General features: G+C 43.0%; 1 protein-coding gene and 1 long non-coding RNA gene across 2 annotated transcripts in view; one reads left to right on the forward strand and one right to left on the reverse strand.

The window, feature by feature from the left end:
- The window catches only part of LOC133960522 (homer protein homolog 3-like), a 40454-nt gene extending 21372 nt beyond the window's left edge, over window positions 1-19082 (reverse strand). The window contains exons 1-3 of the mRNA XM_062395191.1: window positions 18473-19082; window positions 15462-15507; window positions 1797-1953 (exon numbers count right to left, since the gene is read on the reverse strand). Coding sequence (XP_062251175.1) covers window positions 1797-1953; window positions 15462-15484 — 180 coding nt within the window. The 5' untranslated portion in view covers window positions 15485-15507; window positions 18473-19082. The remainder of the gene's footprint in view (window positions 1-1796; window positions 1954-15461; window positions 15508-18472) is intronic.
- On the forward strand, window positions 13941-20880 carry LOC133960523 (uncharacterized). The gene is made up of 3 exons (XR_009921928.1): window positions 13941-14067; window positions 17288-17383; window positions 20011-20880. It is a non-coding gene; the product is annotated as an uncharacterized LOC133960523 (long non-coding RNA).
- Window positions 20881-21243: the final 363 nt, after the last annotated feature.

A 21243-nucleotide genomic window follows, 5' to 3' on the forward strand; every position in this document is an offset into this window, starting at 1 on the left:
TTGTCTGTTTGTTTTTTTTATTGGTTATTTGATTACATAAAGATGGAGTGATAGACAGCTGAGACTGACTCGTGATTGGGAAAGTGTCTGTGGGTCTCCATCCCCAAATGCACAAGATGGCATCGCACGTATCCAGGATATTTTGGCTCTATTTCTGGATAGTGGGAGGAAGTGGAGACACGTCGTCTATCTTTCGTCTATCTGGGACATAGACTTACAGGGTCGGTAAAAACTCCATGGACTCTTTTTTTCCGAAGTGCAGATGACTTCTGCTCCGATCTTCTCTGATCAACTACCTGGTTTTCTGCATTTGTATTTATCTGCTGCACTTAGACACGTGCATTTATCACAGCACGAAAAAACACAACCTGGTTTTCAAAGGAAGGTAATTTTCAAGGACAACCGATTCACAATATCCAAAGCCAGTAGAGGAGAATATAAATAATTCCTGTCACATTTATATGTCGAATTCATTACAGCACGTTGTTATTTTTCATATGGACGCACTTGACCAGAGACTGTGCTGATTCCCATCTGATTGTGAAGTGGCCAACTATAGAGCAGCTTGATACATCAAACAGGCTGGTGCTGAGGGCGCTCATTAGCAGTAACAAATACTGTCGATATGTAGAATCCGACTGTAACACAACCAGTTATGTTAAATTATGCAGAATCCAGAGTGATAAGGGGATTTGTTGCCAAATGTAGAATTCATTAGTCTCTCCTCCAAAAGCCTCAGTAGAATAAACTGGCAAATGTGGCTGATGAGAACAAAGCACAGTGTTTTCTCTGAGTTTCACTTCGATGCCTCGATGTTGTTGTGGATTTTTTATTACCCACGTTGACCATGTGCATATTCTATAAATGCAATCCCACATGCAAATTGAAAAATAGATCTATTTCTATTTACTATCGGAACCTCAGGATAAGATGCACAGAGTGAGCAAAAAATACAACTGACTGCAGTTTGTAATTCAAAAACGTATTTGATTTTTCACTCTGGATAATGTTACACATCTTGTCCTGTTTTAGTTGACAGAAATATAATCATGGCAGATTTAATAGTTGCTAAATACAACAAACTGCTTTTTTTGGTCACGTTGAGTATTACACTACAGACACACTGGAGGCGGAAGCGCCACGAATGCTGTCCGCTTCCTTTCGGCGCACATGTTAATCAACTGGGCCGTTCACACCGGCAGCGAGGGGCTGCGTCCGGCTCACGACCTGCAGCGGTGGTTTCGGTGTCTCATACTTTTGATCTTCCTGTTGTTTTCCTGGAGTTTTAATTTACCCGAGGAAATTTCCCCATCTGCCCATCCACTGTAATTGTTTTTTCTTAATTATGCACAAAACACACATTTGTCAGTTGTGTCTACGCACACAGACACACACAAGCAGACAGACAGGCAGAGACAGAGATAGGGGTGGAGGGGTGGAGGGGGGTGGGCTATAGGCTTGCTAAGGTCAGTCCCTGGTGAAGACCATCATCATTTACCCCTGAACCGTGTTGACATTTGTCCTCTTGAAAAATATTTGTAGAATTACTTGTTGTTTCTCTTTTGTCCTGAAAATGTCACAAGATAGCAAGATGTGTGTGTTGTGTGTGTCTCTACCCCCCCCACCCCCATGAATAAAGTCGGCCTTACACACATGAACAGCTCCGTGCTGACCCTGCTCTGACCAATGAAAGCTCACGTTCCTTTAAATTTGTCACCAGCAAGCAGCAAGAATAATGTTTAATAATTTAATAATAAATGTGTGTATGTGTGTGTTTGTGTGCGTTAGGCTCTTACTTTGGTCCCCCCCACGCTGATGATGCGGTACACGCTGCGGCTGGCATCGTAGAAGAAGGACACGGTGACGGCGTGCTTGCTGGCCGGCAGCCAGTTGCGTTTGGTGGCCGGGTCAATCTGGAAGACATGAGCTCTGGCGCTGAAGATGGGCTGCTCCCTTTAAAAAAAAAAAAAAACACACACACACAACAGAGACACATTAACACACATTAACTTGATGCTGCTGGTGACTCGGAAGAGAAGAGAGGGTTCCAGTTGTAGCAGGCTGTCTCCTTAGCTTTGTGTAACATGCTGACCGGTGGTTATCAGCTGGATACTTTACTACTTTACTCTCACTTACAATTTTTTTTTTTCAGCCATAGAAAAACATGACATGACAACCACATGGTGATGCACAAACAGAGATACTTGCAAATATAGGAAACAGCATTAGCAAGTATAACATGAAATGATTATGTAGGACAAAAACCCAATTCATATATAATTCAATCCAATTAAATATTTCACTTTTAATGTCAGATCTGCCAAAATATAAATCCATCTGTGACTGCAGAGTTTCTTAAGAACCATTTTTTGGATAAACTCGGTTTATTGACTAAAGCGAGACACGTTTGTTAAGCTGCCTGCTGACGGTGAATCCTGGAATCTAAAAAGGTAACAGCGTGGCAACATTTGGACAAACCAGAAAGCAAGAAAACGCGAGGCCTTCTCCCCATGTTGAAATTCTTTTGATTATTGGCGTCGAAATGGCATCGGCTCCTGTTGACTTCCATCACTCTATCACTCTGGGCTTGTTATTGTCCCACGAGCTCCTGCTGGCAGTGAAGCAGTGATGCAGGAGCAATCTTCTGACTATAAAAAATGGCTCAGTGTCCCTTTTGAGCTCAAACTTATTTCACAAACCTTTTTTTTTTTCAAAAGCTTCTATATTTATAGTTGGTAGCAGCCAAAGGTGGACTTAACAAATGTGTAAACATGTTTCAGCTCCTCAAATAGGCCTAAAGACAAATATGTGGACATGTCAGGGACCAGATCTACCAGAAAAAGACTGAAACTAATAGAAGAAATGAAAACATGTACAAACGTGTACATTTTGGAGTGTACTTCAGTTTCACCTCTGCCGGGTATTTCATGTTTTCACTCCTGTCCTTGTGTTTGTTGGTTTGTCTGATGTCCAGATTCACGCGTCAGATTTTAAGGGAGACATGAATCTGTCTTTCTCAATAAGTTTCTTTATGTGGACAATTTCACCGCAGGATCTGAATTTTAAGCAGAACAGCTTCACAGCGTCCATTCAGCTGCAGCCATCCCAGTTGATACACAGATGTGCAGAGGGAGTCATCCCAGTAAACAAGAAACACATTCAACCACATGTGTTGGGGTTTTATTTCCAAATCAAAGTTACTGTATGATTTCACACTTAATCCACACTGGTGAAAGAGACAACTGCTTGCTGTGCTCAAAAATAGATTATTGAACTAAATAAAAAATAAAAAAACATTTCATCATGTCAGTCCATTGAATATTATTTTCTGCATGAAAGCAAAGAAATTACTGCACAACTTTGAGCCTTTGGTTCATAGAGGAATCTTCCCAGTTCGGCTCCGATCTATTCTCCTTTGTACATCACACCATGTACACAAACATACGACCGGCAGGTGTTATTTTTAGGTAATCTTTTCAGAAGCAGCAGAAAAATTCCCGTTAATAAGCTTTCTTCTGTTGCATTATGAAAAAAATAGGGCAACCATGGTAAGAAGGCCTTCACAGTTATACTTAAAAACATGTGCACCGTAGACAATTGTTAAACTCGCACTCAAGAAACCATTTTTAGCTCAGTGATCAAAGCCAAGAGGCTAAAACATCTGCTCTCATCATTAAAATTAATTGGATATCATTATCTTTTCTTTTGTTTTTCCGTTCGAGGGGAAACTGTGGTGGCCCGGTGCAGAATGACGATGGATCGAGTCGCAAATAGGACAAAACACTTCCAATTTCCAAATGTGATTTCTTCCAGTCGTCCTCAAGGTCAGCGGCGCTCTCCTGGTGTAATGAGGCCGACGGTGCAAGTGAAGCTGAAGATTTGCTAACTGCTAGCGGTCCAATTAGCCATCCTGCTCCGTTTGGAGACAAACACACACTCGCTGTGGGGACAGTCTGTGGAAACGGGCTCGCAGGACCATGAGGGGACTCACAGACACGTCACGCAACATTACACCACTAATGTTTGCATAATGTTAATGTACACAATAAGATGCTCCCACGGAAAGTCAATTATACCCCCACATTAAATGAGGATAATGGGCGCTGGGAGGAGGCCCCAGTCTTTGTCTTGGCAAAGAGAAGTAACCATTTACTATGTAGGTCATGACTGGCTATATGGTGCATTGTTCCTGCGGGATTTGTGTGGAATTACATACAAATTTGCATACAAACAATGGTCGTTGTCGTTCAAACACTGATTACTGAGGCTGCAGATGACCAGCGAAGAGCAGCACGGCCAAGGAAGTGGTTTTAGGTGAAGTCCAGGTCCACGAAGACAGCAGCTACAGATACAATAAATAGAACTAACTGATGATATATATACTATATGTATATTAAAAAGTGTATTTGTCTGTCTGCTGCTCCGATCAGCTGTTTTCAGACATTAACTACTTTTCAATTTGAGGAGCACAGCAGAAGATTGTCCAAAATGACTAACCCTAACCCTAACCCTAACCCTAGACACTGCTGTGAAAGTCACAAGTTTTTGTTCACAGCATTGGCCCTTATCCTCCAAAGCTTGAATCTCGTTGTCCTTCCAAATCTACTCCTTCGCCGGTGTCTCCTACGTGTATGAAACCTCATCTTCATCCTGAGATATTTGTATTACTTTGTTTTTGTTTTTGTTCTTCAAGTTTAAGAAATTCTCTGGACCATATCCTACTGTTGTCTCACAGAGGCTCTCTCTTACACTCTCTGGAATCTTTACTAAAACTGTGTAGAGAAAGTCCGGAGCAACTGACTCAGGAGATTTGCGTACTCACGTTCAGCCCCTGCGGAGTTCACTGCACGTCTGAAAGCAGCTTTACAGACAGAAGGTGACAACACACGGGTGGAGACAGGGCATCTGTTGATTAACATGAACGTTGCTTCCAAGCATTTCAATCACTGCATTAAAATTCCCCGCAGCGTGTCTCACAGAGCGAAGTTCCCATCTCTATCATCAGATCTACTGTGTCCTTCAATGCATTTTAACAACTGTTTATTAAGTGATGTAGGTAGTTTCCAACAGTAGAAACCACATATCAGTGAAGTTTTATGAAAGCAACAAACATCGGACACAAATCAAGCACAACAGCGAAACTTGAAATGTGAAAACACTTGATAAAACTCATTATCTGGCTCCATAACCAATAAACAGGGCTTTAAACTCATTAAGCTAATAAGCCAAAATAGAATTAACATCAGAGTAATATAGCTTCACTTGGGATTTTCTTTTTCTCATCTCAATTCTAAATGAGGATGATCTTCCAGACGTCACAGCGGATCTCACAGGAATGAGAGTCTTCTCTCCCCCCCCGCCCCCTTCGTTTGGCCCCGTCTTCATGTCGCTCTGGGACAGGACCGCCGAGCCGAGCAGCTTCGACAGGTCCAGTTGGTCATACGGGCAAATTAAAAGTGGATTAAACTCCTCGGGAGGTGAAGGAGAGCAAACAGCCCGCAGCAGCTCAGCAGTCACAGAGGAATCGTCTAGACTGATGCAGAGGAGAGGAGAAAAGCCTGGTGAGCTGCAATCTGTTGTACTTCAACACAAACCTGATACGATTCATACGAGCCTGTGCAGCTTTTAATCAAATCCGGTGCCGTGTGAGTAGAAAGAGTAAATGACTGGGCAGCAGGAGGCCGACGCTCACACCTGACACTTTGAATAGCTGCTAGAAATAAGAGAAGACGAGTGAAACGTTAAACTACAGAAATCAGCCCAACGTCTGTAACCTGAAAGGACCACATGTAATTCAATGTGCGTCATAAGGGGAGTTAAATTGAATAAAGGGAGTCATCGTTCTATTGGCCGACCTCTTTGCATTGCTACGAGACGAACAATATTCAGATCACGGACATTTAGGGGAGCGTCACAGTAGAGCACATTCCTCGGCCCAACAGTCTCTTGAGCAAACCACACTTACATTAACTAGATCCGGGTTTTTACACACACTTGTAAGTTACACACACTTCAAAATATCAGCTCCCTAAACATGTACGATTCTTTTCATCGAGATCTATGAATGATTCCGTGTGAAATCAAGGAACATGTGGAAAAACAATCCTCTGATCTCACAAGGTTCAAGATGGCGAGAGAAGAATCGCACCCTCCAACGTAATCCTCCTAATAAACAAGCAACCGCAGATGAATCCATAACCTCATGAGGAAATGATATAGATTCTGGGCGTGTGGTCCTGGTAGAAGTACAAAGAAGAACATCAAATTAAATATACATGATAAAAGAAGTGGTTGAGTAGATCCACCTCTGTTGCTTAGTGATTGTGAAGCAGCGTGCCCCCCCCCTCCTGCTGCTCTGAATCCAGTGAGGCGTCATCAGGATCAATTATAGTTAATCTATATCAGGTCATACGTGCTGTATACATCCTTCCCCGCCCCTCCCCCTTATTCATACACAATCCCCGCGACTCATCCATGAATGCGTGGGGGCGGAGCTTCAGATTACAGCTCACTCCTTTAAGGGGTCAAAAAACGTGAAAACATGTTTTTCAAGGAGTAAATCTGTCGCTGTTGAAATCATCGACCAGCTACATTTTCAAATTATCACTATTATTACTGTTATTGTAGAGATTGAGACAATAGACTGCATCTGAGGTTAGTGGGAATGTGCGGACACCTAAAAGTGATCCCCCAGTTTATTTATATATATATATATATATATATGTGTCTACAGCTGCTTTCAAACGGATCAAGGTGTCACAACATGCAAATAATAATAATGATATATTTGTATTACTTTATATATGTATTTGCTAGAATTAAGTTTTCTTGGTCTAAAACAGTGAAGAAAGACAAATATGTATATTATAATTTTCCATATGGGTCAAGATGGCATCCTCAAATTGCTTGTTTTTTCCAACAAACAATTCAAAATTTATATAATTTACTCTTCACAGTTTATTTGTTTCAGGTCAAATGTGAATACGATAAGATTAAAAGACAAAATCATTTATAAATATCTACATTTTTGCTAAAACTAAGCTGAGTTACCCTGAGAAGCTTTTCAGAGATGGCTTTCATAACAGACACACAAATCTGCTTTTTCATTTATGGAGAACAGCTCAAATCATTCTCCTTGGAATTCTTCTTATTTATATTCCAGGTCCGAGTGGAGGAGACAGAAAAACCGAGACAGGTAGAACCTGGGGGACACATGCAGGCCGTCTCTGCTGGGATCTGAGCCCAGGCAGGCAGACCGGCAGGTCATCAGGGCTCAACCCTGTGGTTCTCACCTCTATATATGCCGTTTGACCACAACAGCAGCGTGTCGCAGGGGACTTCTCCACTGGCTCATTTGAGGATTTCGATAAGGAGCCAACTGGCAGTTTAAAATCTAAACTCTCCCTCAGAGAAACTGAGAGTGTGCATTTGGAAAAACTCCACTTGATATGCTGCCATTGTCGGAGGACGGGGGAATAAAGCAGCTGAAGTTTTATAGTTTTCTTTTATCCACAAACCAGGCTCCACATAAAAAGCTCAGCCATGCAGAGGAGGAGGCAGAGCGGCCCCCGGGGACCTCAGGTACACACCCCACCTTCCTCATAAATTAATTGCATTGAAGCATTCAGAAGCATTTCAAGGATATGGCTGCACATCTAATGAAATGTCAGGCTGAGGCAAACAAACACTTCTCCGGTTTCCTCCTCCAGTCTGTCTTCCTGGAAAATCTTCTGCCGGGCGTGCACGCTCTTCCTCTCAGCTTCTCATTCAAACAGATGAAATGACTCCTCTCAGGGAAAGGAAAATATTACCACGGTATTTGGCTTCTGCCTGCAGCGAGGGCCGTAAACAGACGGATTTCTATGACGGCTCCATCTGGACGAGCTGGAAGTCGGACAGCGCGGGGCTCAGTCTTCTACAGGGAGCCATCACCACACAAAGGATAAACTCCCTCTGAACTAAGTGGCTGCATTCAGCGCAGGCCGTCATGCTCCATTTCAATACACCGCTTGGACAAACTTGTTAAAAGGTTCATTTTCCTCCAGCAGAGAAATCAAATCATGACACGTTGATGTAGGAGAGTCACATGCTGAGTCACTTCTGAATCTCCTCCTCAACATCTGCTTATCATGGAGAGGAGCAAAGATTATTGTTAATGTTGCTGCTACAGCTTCGATAGAAATATGTTTCATACAAACATTCTATGTTTATTTTTAAAATTGTATTTTCAACTTGAAGTGAAGGCAGCTGGAGAATTGAGAATTAAAGTGTAGTTTAACATCTTCATACTATCAACATACTGTAATCAAATATTTGTTGTTTAATGTATCTAACAAAGAAAAGCAGTCAACACTGGACATGTTTGATTGAAAATGACTAAAACAATTATCTTTCTATTGATTGTTTAATATCTGCAGCTCTATTCTTCACAAGCTTTAAATATTTGGGCTTGCTCGGAATGTCTAAGTGCCCCTGAGCAAGGCACCTTACTCCCCTAACACCTGCTCCCCGGGGCGCCATGCAGGGCTGCCCACTGCTCTGTGTGTCCTCCTGTGTACACCAGATGGGTCATAGCAGAAAACTAATTTCCCCCCTTAAATGTCGTGTGTGTGCATGTGTGCATATGTGTTGGACAACAAATGTATCTTGTATCTTATATCTTGAAAAATCGACCATAAACACAACATGCAAAAATTCACTTTGAACCAAAAGATCGGATCTGACAAGGAAAAGACAAAAAACAAACTATACTCCGGATCATTTCCAAATGAGCCATTGTGAGAATACAGCTAGAAATCATTTAGAGGACTCACAGCATCCAACTGAGGTTGTGATGACACAACAGACGCAGAACTAATTATGGATGCAAAACTAAAATACAAACTACAGACAATGAGTTTCCAGAGCGTCGATGTGCTTCAAACGCAGCAGAAGGAACACGTCCTGCTTCCTGCATGTTCTACAGACACCAGCTCTCACCTGAAAGTTAATTTTCTGTTGTTGTGAACACGTCTGACGGGAAAATCTCCTGCAGTGTTGCTCATGTGTGAAAGGCAAAGGAAAGTTTCTGGACCCAATTGTCATGACATATTCCAGAGTTCTTGTCTGAAAACAGCTTTTCCAAAAAGGCGGTGGACAACAGACAGCAGGTTTCTGCACTGACAGCGGTGTGACTAACCACCATGGTACAAAAAGTGCTGTAATACACATCATCTGTTCCCTGCAGGTCACAGTTCACTCTGTCTGCCTCAAAAACACATTTCCCCCTCATTGAATATGTCACAGTGTGTGATGAGAGCTGACAGCAAGCTCGCTTACACACAGCCCTGAAACCAGAGCAACAGCACCCGAGCCAGAACCAAACCATCCTTAACAAACCTTAACATGAGCTCCATCTCATTATAATGTCTATAAGACCAATAATGACGGAGGTAAGATCATTATCCCAGTGAAGGCAGAACAACAAAGGGGAACATTCTTTCACTGTGGTTTTTACAGCACAACAATGTGCATTTTCTTCAAAAAGCAAAGTCAACAGACTTGCAGAGTTTCAGAAATTGTATTAAAAGGCCAAACAAGTCAGTCTGAAAACAATTTCACAGCAGAGCGACTCTTTGACGGATAAAATCAGCAGTAAAAGAGTCACGTTAACCCCCCCACACACACACACACACACACACACACACGCAGCAGCATAAAACCCTCAGTCCTCATGTCCAACTGGAAAATCATACACACCTCAAAGAGTTCAGACACTCAAGGTTAAGAGATGATTCCTTCATCTCCATGATTTGTTGATATTGATCAATTAGTTAAAAACAACGTGAAGAAACAGAGAAGCATCTTAAAAGTCGCTCCACTGACTGAACGTTGTCTCTGCTGCTGAACGTGCTGCTAGTCACTGAACCTGAGAGGCCCTGTGCTCATTCAGGTTAGACTGGATGCTGCAGTGACTCACTGGACTGGGGCTTAGAGTTCAACAGAAGAAAAGAAGCTCATAGAGGGAAAGTTAACAAGTAACTGCTGATGGTGGCACCTGTAGAACATAGAGCCCATTGACTTCTCCAAACTGTAAAGCTTTTCTTTGCACTTGGCAGAGCTGTGTGTGCACCACCAACATGTATTTACAAAATGAAGAATGCCTTCATAATTTGAATATCAGATCAGTTTAGCATGAGTCATTTTTAAATCCCTACATATTGGATGAGGTTCAGCATCAAAATGACAAAAAATACACTTGTTATAGAATTTGAATATTTTCTCATGTCTCATGTCCAGATTTTACAACTAATTCTATATCATATTTTTACCAAGTGATTATTGTGGCCAAAATAATTCATGATAATTATATTATCAAAATCAGTCCATTTCATTTTACTTTAAACTCTTCATTGTGTGATTTATCTCATTATTAGCAAATATATTAAGCTTAAATTATTCCGAAACCCAATAATAAAACACACTGAGACGGGATCTTATTGAGCCCAACTATTCCTAATTATTCATTTATATAATTCTATCTTATTCTATTGTTTCATTATCATTGTTTCCTCCTTGTAAAGCACTTGTTAACATTGTTAAGAACAGCTTAAAATAAATTAAAAGTATATTATTACTGGGGGTGTGCAGACAAGATGATGATGGTAATTTCCCCATTAATGTATACAGTTTCAACTATTCACAGAAGTTTTAAATTATAACCATAAACATTGAGAAAAGGCTCAGGGGCTGTTAGTGTAGCATACCTACTTTCTGCATATTAAGTGTCTCGCCACCTACAAACAAACACACACACTGATGCACACCATGGTTGCGCTGTGTGTCTTTTCCCCAAGTCATCACTTTTTAATCCTCTCTCTAGCTGCTGCCTCCATCTCTCTTCTGAACCTCAGCTCCTGTTCCCCGACCCAGAATCCCTGGTCTGTGAAACAAAAGCTGCCCCCCCCGTCTTGCCTCGTGGTCATACATGACCGGTCGCTTCTGCAGAAGAGAAAATACTCCTCAAACTGCCAGAAATGGAGCCTATGAGCTCTGTGGACTGTAAATAGCCTGGGGGGGGGGGGGGAAAGCTGTAAACCCGACCGCCTAAAATCCCATTGGCTCAACTTAAAGTCCAACGTCTCGCACTTGAAACAGCGAATCAGAGAGCCAGCGAGAGGTCTGATGACAAAGACATCCAGTAAAGGTCAGAGCGAGAGCATGAAACACGTATGCAAATGAACTTCCATACATCCGAGGATCCAGTCGCCGTTTCTCTCTTATCTCACTCCTCAACTTTCTTAATAAAACACCAGAGGGACTCGGAGAGGCTGTTTAATGTCTGAAACTTTTACTTCCTGGCTTCTGGACATCTCTAGAGAAAGAGAAACGAAGAGCTAGCGCTGTGGTTGGCTGAACATTCCTCGTGCCAAAGAGATGCAGTGAAACAAGAGAAGATATCAGCTCCTCATACATCTGCAGCGAGGGGCCATGAAACTGCTTCACACACACAGAACGATACCACATCTCATTGATCTAAATGGGATGTAAATGCAAGATATACACACACAGACTCTGTGTTTAAAGTAGTGCTGGAACAATGACTCTATAAAGCAATCGTCAAACTATATATGTTGATTATAAATTCATTTTTCTTGTCAATATACAAATATAAAATCACTGGTCCTGCAGCTTGTCAATGCAACAATCTACTGCTTTTCCTAGATTTTTATCAAAGTACACTGATGAGTAGATTTCAGGCCAAGGACACAAAAATCATATTGGTTTTATTTATACACCAAAGCCTGATGTAAGCATCAACAGGCTTTGCAATCTGCACGGAGCAAACCACACCCTCTATTCTTAGACCCTAAATTCAGAGGAGGTCTCCCCTTCAACATTGATCATAATCATTTTTCACATATGAATTCTGTGGCAGTGACGAGACATACAATCTAGAGTAACACAAAGCTTTAGTCAGACTGATCGTGCCAAGGTCTTTTTTTTGTTATGTCTCTTGGTTCCTCTTTTCTCTCCACCACAGACCTCGTTTCCATGATGACGGTGGATAGAAACACAAAGAGAGATTAGAATAACACAACTTTCACCGAGGCCCAACAGTCCGCTGACGAAACCAGGTTTAAACTCACTAGACTATTATTTTGCTCGTGGACACTATTAAATATCGGTCTCATTTTCCCCCCCCATGAATTATTCTCTGAGAAATCAATGAAAATGCTGAAAAGCGCCCTCTCTAGCAGTGAGGTGAGAAAGTGAGTGAGTCTCTATCCGGAGACGCACAAAATGTAATGGGTCCTTCCCCTGGTCAATACTGCACTCCTCCACAGTTTTGTGTTATGTTCACAGTACATTTTGTGTGACCCTGCAAACATACACACAAGCACAGCTTTGTTTTTAAAACACAAAGTCCTTGTTGGAGGTAAATATTGAATTAAACACTTTTTCTGCACGATACTTTGGGTTTTACACAGAACAAGCGCCTCATTATTTACATTATGATGGAACGTCTACACAGCCAGAATAACAACAGACCAAATGTGAGTGTTGTTTTAAAAGGTCCGGTGTGTAACATTTAGATGAAAAGAATCTATTGGAAGAAAGTAAATATAAAATAATCCTAGTGATGTTTTCAATAGTGTGTAAATTGTACGCATTGTTGTTTTCCATACCTTAGATTTACACCTTTATATTAAAATACTCTATTTACATCAAGATCCGGTCCCCTCTACGGAGGAAGCCATGTTTTTTTACAGTCTGGCGACACCTGAAGGCTGCCACAGGTTCTCTTCCATGTTTGTAAGAGGAGGGGGAGGTGAGGGTGTGTTCAGCTGCAACATGAAACTTCACCACTAGAGGTCACTAAATTCTACCCACTGAACCTTTAAGACAAGCGTGTAGCTGCCCTTTAAACCGCCTCTCGGCTTTGTTATATTGTTCCACTGGAGATGAAAGAGGAGATTGGTCTTATGTAACAAGTCACATGATATGATTCAAGTATCTTTCCCATTGAGAAGGAGCAACGTTTCAAAAGATGCATCAGGGACTCTAACATTAACACAAAGAAAAGCCTGATCTTCAGTCTGTCAGGTTAAATAACGAGTGCTGACCCACGGCCCTGCGCTGGTCCTGGTTCCTGCCTCCACCCGACTGCAGTGGAAGTCAGTGTGAATGAGAGCCTCGGCTGAGTGCTTCAGCGGAGCATCGTTTTTCACCATCTGTGCATTAACACAACACAACGCTGAATCTCAGCCTCCAGGGACGTCACAGTCTTTACAGAGACGGGGCGGGGGGGGGGGGGCTCTCTGCGTTTCTTTTTGTCGGCCCCTCTCTGTTCATCTGACACTGTTCCTCCTTTATGCGTCTGCTTCCTCTGACCTCCGGCGGCCTCGCCTCCACATTCCCGGACCAGCGAAAGTGTGTTGCCCGCAGTCTGGCAACATGACACGCTACAACTACACACCAAAATAGCACGGCGAGGGGAAACGCTAACTGGCAGTGTGGCAGCTCAACAAGTCACAAGGCACAAACCACAACCCAACACGCTGCATGCACCGCATTGCAAAACGTGGGGGAACCCTCCGGAGTTGTTATTATTGTCAGTCGGACGTCCTCTGACACCAGGAGCCGTCGACCACCTCACAGAGCGACTCTCCACTTCCCCGTTATCTGAAGGTCGGCTCCTCTTGCAGGAGTCGGACCGGTTAGTCACTGCGCCCTCACAATTTGTGAAGGTGACGTTAAGCACAAAGAGTGTTTACTGTGTTCGGGATGTGAAGGTCAGACAGAGAGATGACGGTGGTGGTGTGTGTGTGTGTGTGTGGGGGGGGGGGGGGTCTGTCAGCTCAATCCTCCGGTGGCACAGTTATTCACTTTCATGCCAATAAAACGCAGTGAAACGAAGTGAACACAAACAGACACGAGGGTTTACTGTTGCTGATCTGTCTCCATAACACTCATCAGAAAGCTCCTCCACTCGCCGAGCAGCTACTTTCTCCTCGATGCTGAGCAGGTTTCCACAGAGACCGGCCGATGGATCAGCTGCTTCCATTTCAACATCACAGATCGTGGGTAAGAGTTTGTATGTGACGTCTGAATGGCAGCGATGTGAGGAATTCATTTATTTTAGATGACACGATACAGACACCAGCAACAGAAACATTATACAATTATAATTCTACTAAAACTAATAACAGCTGTACGATATGATGATATTGTGTGACTATTGTTTTATGTTGTACTCCGTCGTTTACTTTGTCGCGTCACAACTCAAAGTCTTTACGCAACTAAATCGAAGGGACAAAAATAAATCACTGATGACATTTGGCAGCTTTTCGACAAAATAAAAGGCCCAACAAAACAAATAAAACAGTTAATTATATGCACATATTTCCTCTACTTTGATTATTTAGTCAATTACAAAATGTATTTAATCAACGCAAAAATATCCAGTTTACGTCATGTGATAAGGAAAAGCGCCAAAAACTCACATTCGAGAAGCTAAGATCCGAGAATGTTTGATATTTTAGCTTAAAAATTACCAAAACATATTAGAATTTCTCTCTAATTATGAACTGTGCAGCTCTGAAATCCCACCACTTGTAAACCTCAGGTCCTCTCCAGTACTCCTCACCAGTATTTCTTAGTCAATGTGGGACAGCAGCTTGTTCAGTCGACCAATCACCAGTCAGACAGAAACGTGAATGAAGAGAGCTCAGCGGCTCTTGTCGTTGTTGTGGTGCTCCGTCACTTGAGCGTCAAACACTGAGCGGATAAAAAATACCCATTTCACAGCAGAAAGTGGAAACTCTGCGGCACATGCGTGACGTTTGACATGAGACGTTCCACGATCATGTAAAAAGATGACGCACAGTTAAACAAAGCAGAGATGTTTCACAGTTGAGCTGCAGCGACTGACAGGACGACGTATGATGACAGAGACATCGAGCCACGACGACACTGAGCAGAGATCATGCCGACAGCATCTGCACATCATGACAAGCATGGACCCTCCCCTCGGATCGAGCAGTGAACCGTAGATTCAACAGATGCTGAGGGAGGGTAAACATCATGGGGACGTGATGAAGGTGGATTTGGTTCGGAGGCAAATAAATGACTGACGAGGTCGGGATGGGCGCATTGATCCCCAAACTATCGATATCAGATTCGTGTTTTTTCAAGAAGCTAAACTAAAATGTACAAAAGCTCTTTCTCGGTGTCACGTTATAATGTTTGACTTTCCATTACAAGCTGCCCTGCTTGAAATTTAACAGGGTTTCCAACATTAACATTCAGTAGGTTTCACGTGTCCTGAGTGACATCGACATCCACGAAACTAACTCTTTAATTATGAATAAACACAATTGCATTTATCGATAGGAGATCAAAATCTGAGCTTGCAGTTATCGCCCATCCCGGCCACGCAGAGCCACGACACAGAGACGACCAGGCGGCTTTGTTTGTACCTCTCTCGTTGTAGCGGGTACATTTTACAGCTCGTAGACAACTCCTCTGCAGCAGGGCGAGTGGAAAGAGGGCGAGAGGAAAGAGGGCGAGAGGAAAGAGGGCGAGAGGAAAGAGGATTCAAGTTACAAAGTGGAACAATGTACCTGCGGAGGTTGTCAGGAGACCCTCCGCTGCACAACAAAGACTTAACACTCACTTAGGTTCTCAAAAACTAGAGCCCGACCGATTTATCAGTCTGCACGAGCCTTTCACAGACTAACCGGTGGGTGTCAATATTTACTTTACAGAATAAACAATGCAGAAAAGATAGTTTATTTTCTTAATTCAAGTTCTATTTATTATATTTGTTTTCTTTTATATCATTCAACTAAAACAAAATATCGAACCCCAATAACATTTCTTTGTCAGATTTTTCGTTAAAAAATTTTCTACACCCTAATATTGGCATTTGCATTATAGGTCGGGCTCTGGTAAAAAACAAACCAGTTTGTATCACCTGTGCACTGAATCACAGTAATGCTTTGATGGCCTTCACTTATCAAACATAATACACTTAAGATTGGGTCATTTCAACATGAAAACACCAAAGAATGACACAAATATCACAACATCACTCAAAACATTTGTTTCAAACTTTTCAAACTTCATCACACTGTCGAGGCTCCCTCACTCCAGTTCACCCAGCCATGTGGACTTTACCAGTTGTCTAAAGCAGGTCTGGTTTCTGATTAATAAACAACTTAAAGGATTTTCTATTTCCTCTTATGTGTCATTTAGATTTCTTGTGTATGTAAAAGTTAAAACAATCCTGAAGTCTGTGGTAAAGGGCCGTCAGTAGTCAGAACAATATTTCAGGGGTATTGTGATGTCACAATCCTCACATCTTCATAATCCACACCTGGAAACCAGTGTGGCATGCACTGGGATCGCCAGGATCATAATGTGTCTACTTTAAGTGGATAAATGGTAAAACTTCTTAATGCTGTAAATAATGGAATCAGCAATTTGATTTGTCAGCCGCTTGTTACAGGAAAATTAAGGATTCCCATTATATCAAGAGTAAATTTAGTTTTCAGCGTGCACTCTTAGAGGAGTTGTACATGCACCTGTGCGGTGACCATATATTTTGTAAATGGACTTGAAGGGGCCGTTAATCAAGACTCTTCTCCTGCCGCTGCTCACTTCAGTCGGGAGTGGAACAGAGCGGCAGGGCGTCTCTGCCTTCTGGCGCAGGTTCCTGTCCGACTGTGCAGAGTGAGTGGCCCTGCAGCTAAATCCAGCTCCGTTCTGATTTCTATTTGGACACTGTGATTGTGCTCTGCTGCCTCTGTGACGCATGCCGTGATGCCGGTATGATCGGCTAGAGTGCAGACGGTATACGGGCATCAAACATGTGACATCAAAACACAGCAGTTGTTTGTCTCAGGCCTCTTGTCAGACGGTCAGGGTTCCTGCTCCTGCGGATGTCGCACAACAGGTCCACATAAGTGCTGCTGGGCCACTGACATCATATGAAAGGGCACCTGGAGTTTTCCCTGTATGGCACAGTGACTGAGTTACATGTGATACAATGGGGTTTGTCAAATCCACATTTACTAACGTACACGACACAAGGGGTGCAAATCTTTTGAGTGGCCGAGATCAAATCGATTTTTACTCCGAAATGTGAGAGTTTGTTGCTCAGGTGCTCAAGAGCAGTGAGGTGTCACCGCTGTAAAAGTTTATCTTCAACTTCTCCTCAATTAGAATATGGAGCTGGATTGAAAGACAGAGCTGGAGGGTTTTAGGGGAAACCTCTGAACACACAGTGAGATTTGTGTTTCAGTTGAGGGGGAGGCTGGAGTTCAGAGCCTACGGAGGCCACAGCACCGTGGACCTGCTGACTTCTGATGCAGCTGCTGCAGCAATTTGGGATAAACAGGTGAGCATCGTGCAGCATCACTTCACTGCACTGGTCTGGAGAAGCTACGGTCTGCATTAAAACAATATCTCCTGATTGCAAACTGTATATTGGGGACTGAACTTCCATTAAAAATGCATAACAGTACAACACTCACATATTGTGCTCTTATAATTATTTGAGAAGCTGCTCCATTTAAATGTCACTGAACTGACCCCAGAGGAGCTGAGAGCCAGGACTCTCGACATGTGAGGAGAGTTCAGGTGTGTTTGAGCTGAAAGCATCGTCCTCATGCATCATTCAACACACACAGTCTCTCTCACACACACACATACACACACACACATACATACACACACACACACACACACACAGGTAACAGGACTGAGCACAATGGGACAACCACTCAGAATCCTCTACAGAGAAATCAGCCTGGAAGTGGCCCAAGCTCCTTGCTGTTCTCTATCCCCCTCTCTTTGTGTTTGTGTGTGTGTGTGTGTGTGTGTGTGTGTGTGTGTGTGTGTGTGTTCGTGTGTGTGTGTGTGTGTGGTCGTGTTCTTGTGTGTGTTTATGATGCAAACAGCAGAGGAGAGAGAAGAAAACAGGAAATCACCAATAACTGAGTGATGCATGAGTGACCTCTGCGAGAGAGAGATAGAGAGCGAGAGAGTGAGTGAGAGAGAGTGTGTGTGTGTTTGTGTGTTTTATCACATGACCATGAAAACACCACGCTCAGTTTTAAACAAACCGTCTCTGTGCAGCTCAGTTTATAGCAGCTGTGGAGATTTGACCTTCTGTGGGTCACAGCTGAGGTTCAGGTGTGAATCAACATCAGATTCTCGTGAAACTGGGTCAACGCATCACTAATCGAGGGTTTCGTGTCTTTGGTGACACGAGAAATGGACAGAAAAAAAACAAACGCAGTGTCACATGTGAACTGATCAATTTCCCCCAAAATGCTGTAAAAGGAAATACAAGAAATGAACGTTTTAAAAGGATCGATTCGCCAAACGCCCAGAAAAAACCCGCAAGTCAGCGTAAAGTTCACTTTCCACGCATTTTGTCACCCGAGCAAATCACTTCCAGACGCATTTCACACACACAACTTACCCCATGCTCCTCTGGATGCTGGTTCAAAGGAAAGACTCCACTCACGAACTATCTCCGTCCCGTGTTTCCTCTGCGTCTCCAAACTCGATTATGTTCTCATGTGAAATCCTGAAGCGCAAGTTATATTTCGGGGAGAAAGAAGAGAAATCACTTCCGACTCCAGATCCCCTGGTCCCCCCCCTCCAGCAGCACTCCTCCTCTCGAGTCAGTTGTTGTACTCCAGCCCACTCGCCTTCTTCCCTTTGTCCGCCGGTGTCCACAGCCGGCGACACCGCGGATCCGTCGAATGCTCGTGCGTAATTACGCACCGTAAACCCGCCTTGGCTCCGCTCTGTGTGGCCGTACACACGGAGGAATGTCGCTGGAAGTCTGGCGGTGGAATAGTTTCAGCTCAAACCGCCCCGAGGACTTGTGCTGTGCTCCCCTGCTCTCCCCCCTCTGTGCCAGTCCTCCTCACTGGGATCCCGTTCAGCCAATAACAGTCGCACCGCGAAGCCTCTCCCGCGCCACCTAACGGCCAAACCGCAACACTACGACCCAGCAAGGCTGTTCCCCACTTCTCCAGTGAAATGTAATCTGTGGAAATGTCCTGCGGGCCGTTTTAAAGGCCCCCTCGGTGCGTATTTATGAGGTGGAGCGTAATAAAAGCTTGTCACATCTGAAATGACGCGAGGAGGAACAGGAGCCAAATGACAGCAAAGCTCCAGTCAGATGAGCAGGAACCATCCCGCTGTCTGTTGAGCTCACATTAAATCAGATGATGTTCAGAATAAAGCTGTTTATACAGAGCTGTAGGACAATCCTATCAAACACTGTGATGTGTCAAATCTAAATATCCCCCTGATGATGGGCCGGGGGGGGGGGGGGGGGGGGGGGGGGGGTCCGATTGTAAAAATACCATTGAGCTGAATAAACCTGCTCTACAAAATATAACAGGGACATGTATCCATACAATGCCTTTATTCATAAGAGCATGTTTCATAGCAATGGTCATGTCATCAAATAACTCACTGAATACAACTGATACTGAAAGATACTGAAAGATACTCTTGAAATACTGTTTCTGAAATATTGAGTAATCCATCGATAAGATCAATAATCACGTTTATCTTGAAACTCCTCTTTACATGACTTTGGAAAGTTGTTCTGATATGTTTGTCAGTAACATGCAGGATATAATAATTTACACTTACACACAAACTAATAACGTCGTTTGAATACTACAATGACCTCACCAATATAAATGAATGGTTTTTTTAAAGCAGATGGAAGAAGTAGAATTCAGATTTTTAATGATGTTAAAGCAGCCGATAAAGGTTTGAAAAGAGTAAAACTTTCATGGAGTTACTAATTGGTTATATAATATTATTTCAACCACTTATTCTTCCTTGTTCAAGCTTCACAGACTTCCCTTGTGAAACTGGTGGAAATCACATCGCCATCATGCTTGGAAAGAGAGAGCCCCCCCCCCCCCATTAACAGGCCGGGATTTGATGTCACCACAGATTTTGAATAAATCACTTATTTGTGTTATACAGAGTGTGGGCTGAGGATGGAGCGTCAAATGTGGCGGAAGAGCGAAGAGGAGCAGCTCGGTGATCCCGCTGCTCAGTGGCCTGTTACAGAGATGCAGCTGCTCCATGTGCTGCAGGGAGGCAGGCAGCAGGCGGCATCAGATCTCTGCCTCGCATGCAAACAACCCTCGTGCTCCTCTACACAGTCACTCCTCAGCCGGGCGGGGGCAGTTTGAGGCCTGATGTCGAACCTTCAGGTCTCTGACACGCAGGCCCGTAACCACCTCTGGCAGCTCAGCGTGCAGACACAGATGGGTCCTCGTGCTGTGGCTGAATCCAACTCATACCACATCTAATGGGGAAAATCCTCCAATAGAGCCTCATACTGTATCTATATTATGGTATTCCAATGTTTACATTCAACCCCTCCCTTACATGTTTTACGGTATATTCTTAAATTAGGTAATTTATATTTACAACACTAAACTATATCACTGTTTTCGTGAATCCCACATGTACATATTGTTTTTTTAGATGTTTCATGAAGCCCAGTTTAGTTCATTGTTCACTAAAAAAAACGACAAATGTATCTGTGCACGTTTACACACTTATTCTGAGTTCTGACATTCAAGCTAAACGTGGACCCGCTCGACATAAGATGAAGAACCTAAGACAGACTTTGTCCTTTGGTTGAAAATCTGTGAATCGTGTTCATTTTTCCATCAACCTGTGAACACATCACTACAGTGCTTTTCTCTCTCTCTCTCTCTCTCTCTCTCTCTCTCTCTCTCTCTCTCTCACTCTCTCTCTCTCTCTCTAACATCTGGAAAAAATTATACGAGACGTGAATAAGGTAACAATCAAGCCTTTTCATGTTGATTTTCATTCTATGCAGAAAGTACTCCAAGCCTGGTTGAGTGCTTTAATAATAAAGACAATAAGGGGATAGTGGTGTTGCCATGGTATCATCATGAATTACTTATTTAACGCTCATCCACGATGGTGCAACATCCAGGTTACTCTGTATTTACCTTGTAGGAAAGAGCAAAACACATAGTCCACCCATGTTTCCTGTCAATGATGGTAAATATCCAACATCCAGGTTGTTGAGTCAGTTTAACTCATCAGTTAAAACATGAACATAAAAGTTTAATTGATCCAGAACTGATCAGGTTTGTGGTTATAGGAGGTTGAAATGTCATTTAGTGGATTTTTTTCACAGAACAGACCACCTTTCCTCTGAATTTAAAATCTGAA

This window comes from Platichthys flesus, chromosome 9, assembly GCF_949316205.1.
Source record: "Platichthys flesus chromosome 9, fPlaFle2.1, whole genome shotgun sequence".
NCBI lineage: Eukaryota > Metazoa > Chordata > Actinopteri > Pleuronectiformes > Pleuronectidae > Platichthys > Platichthys flesus.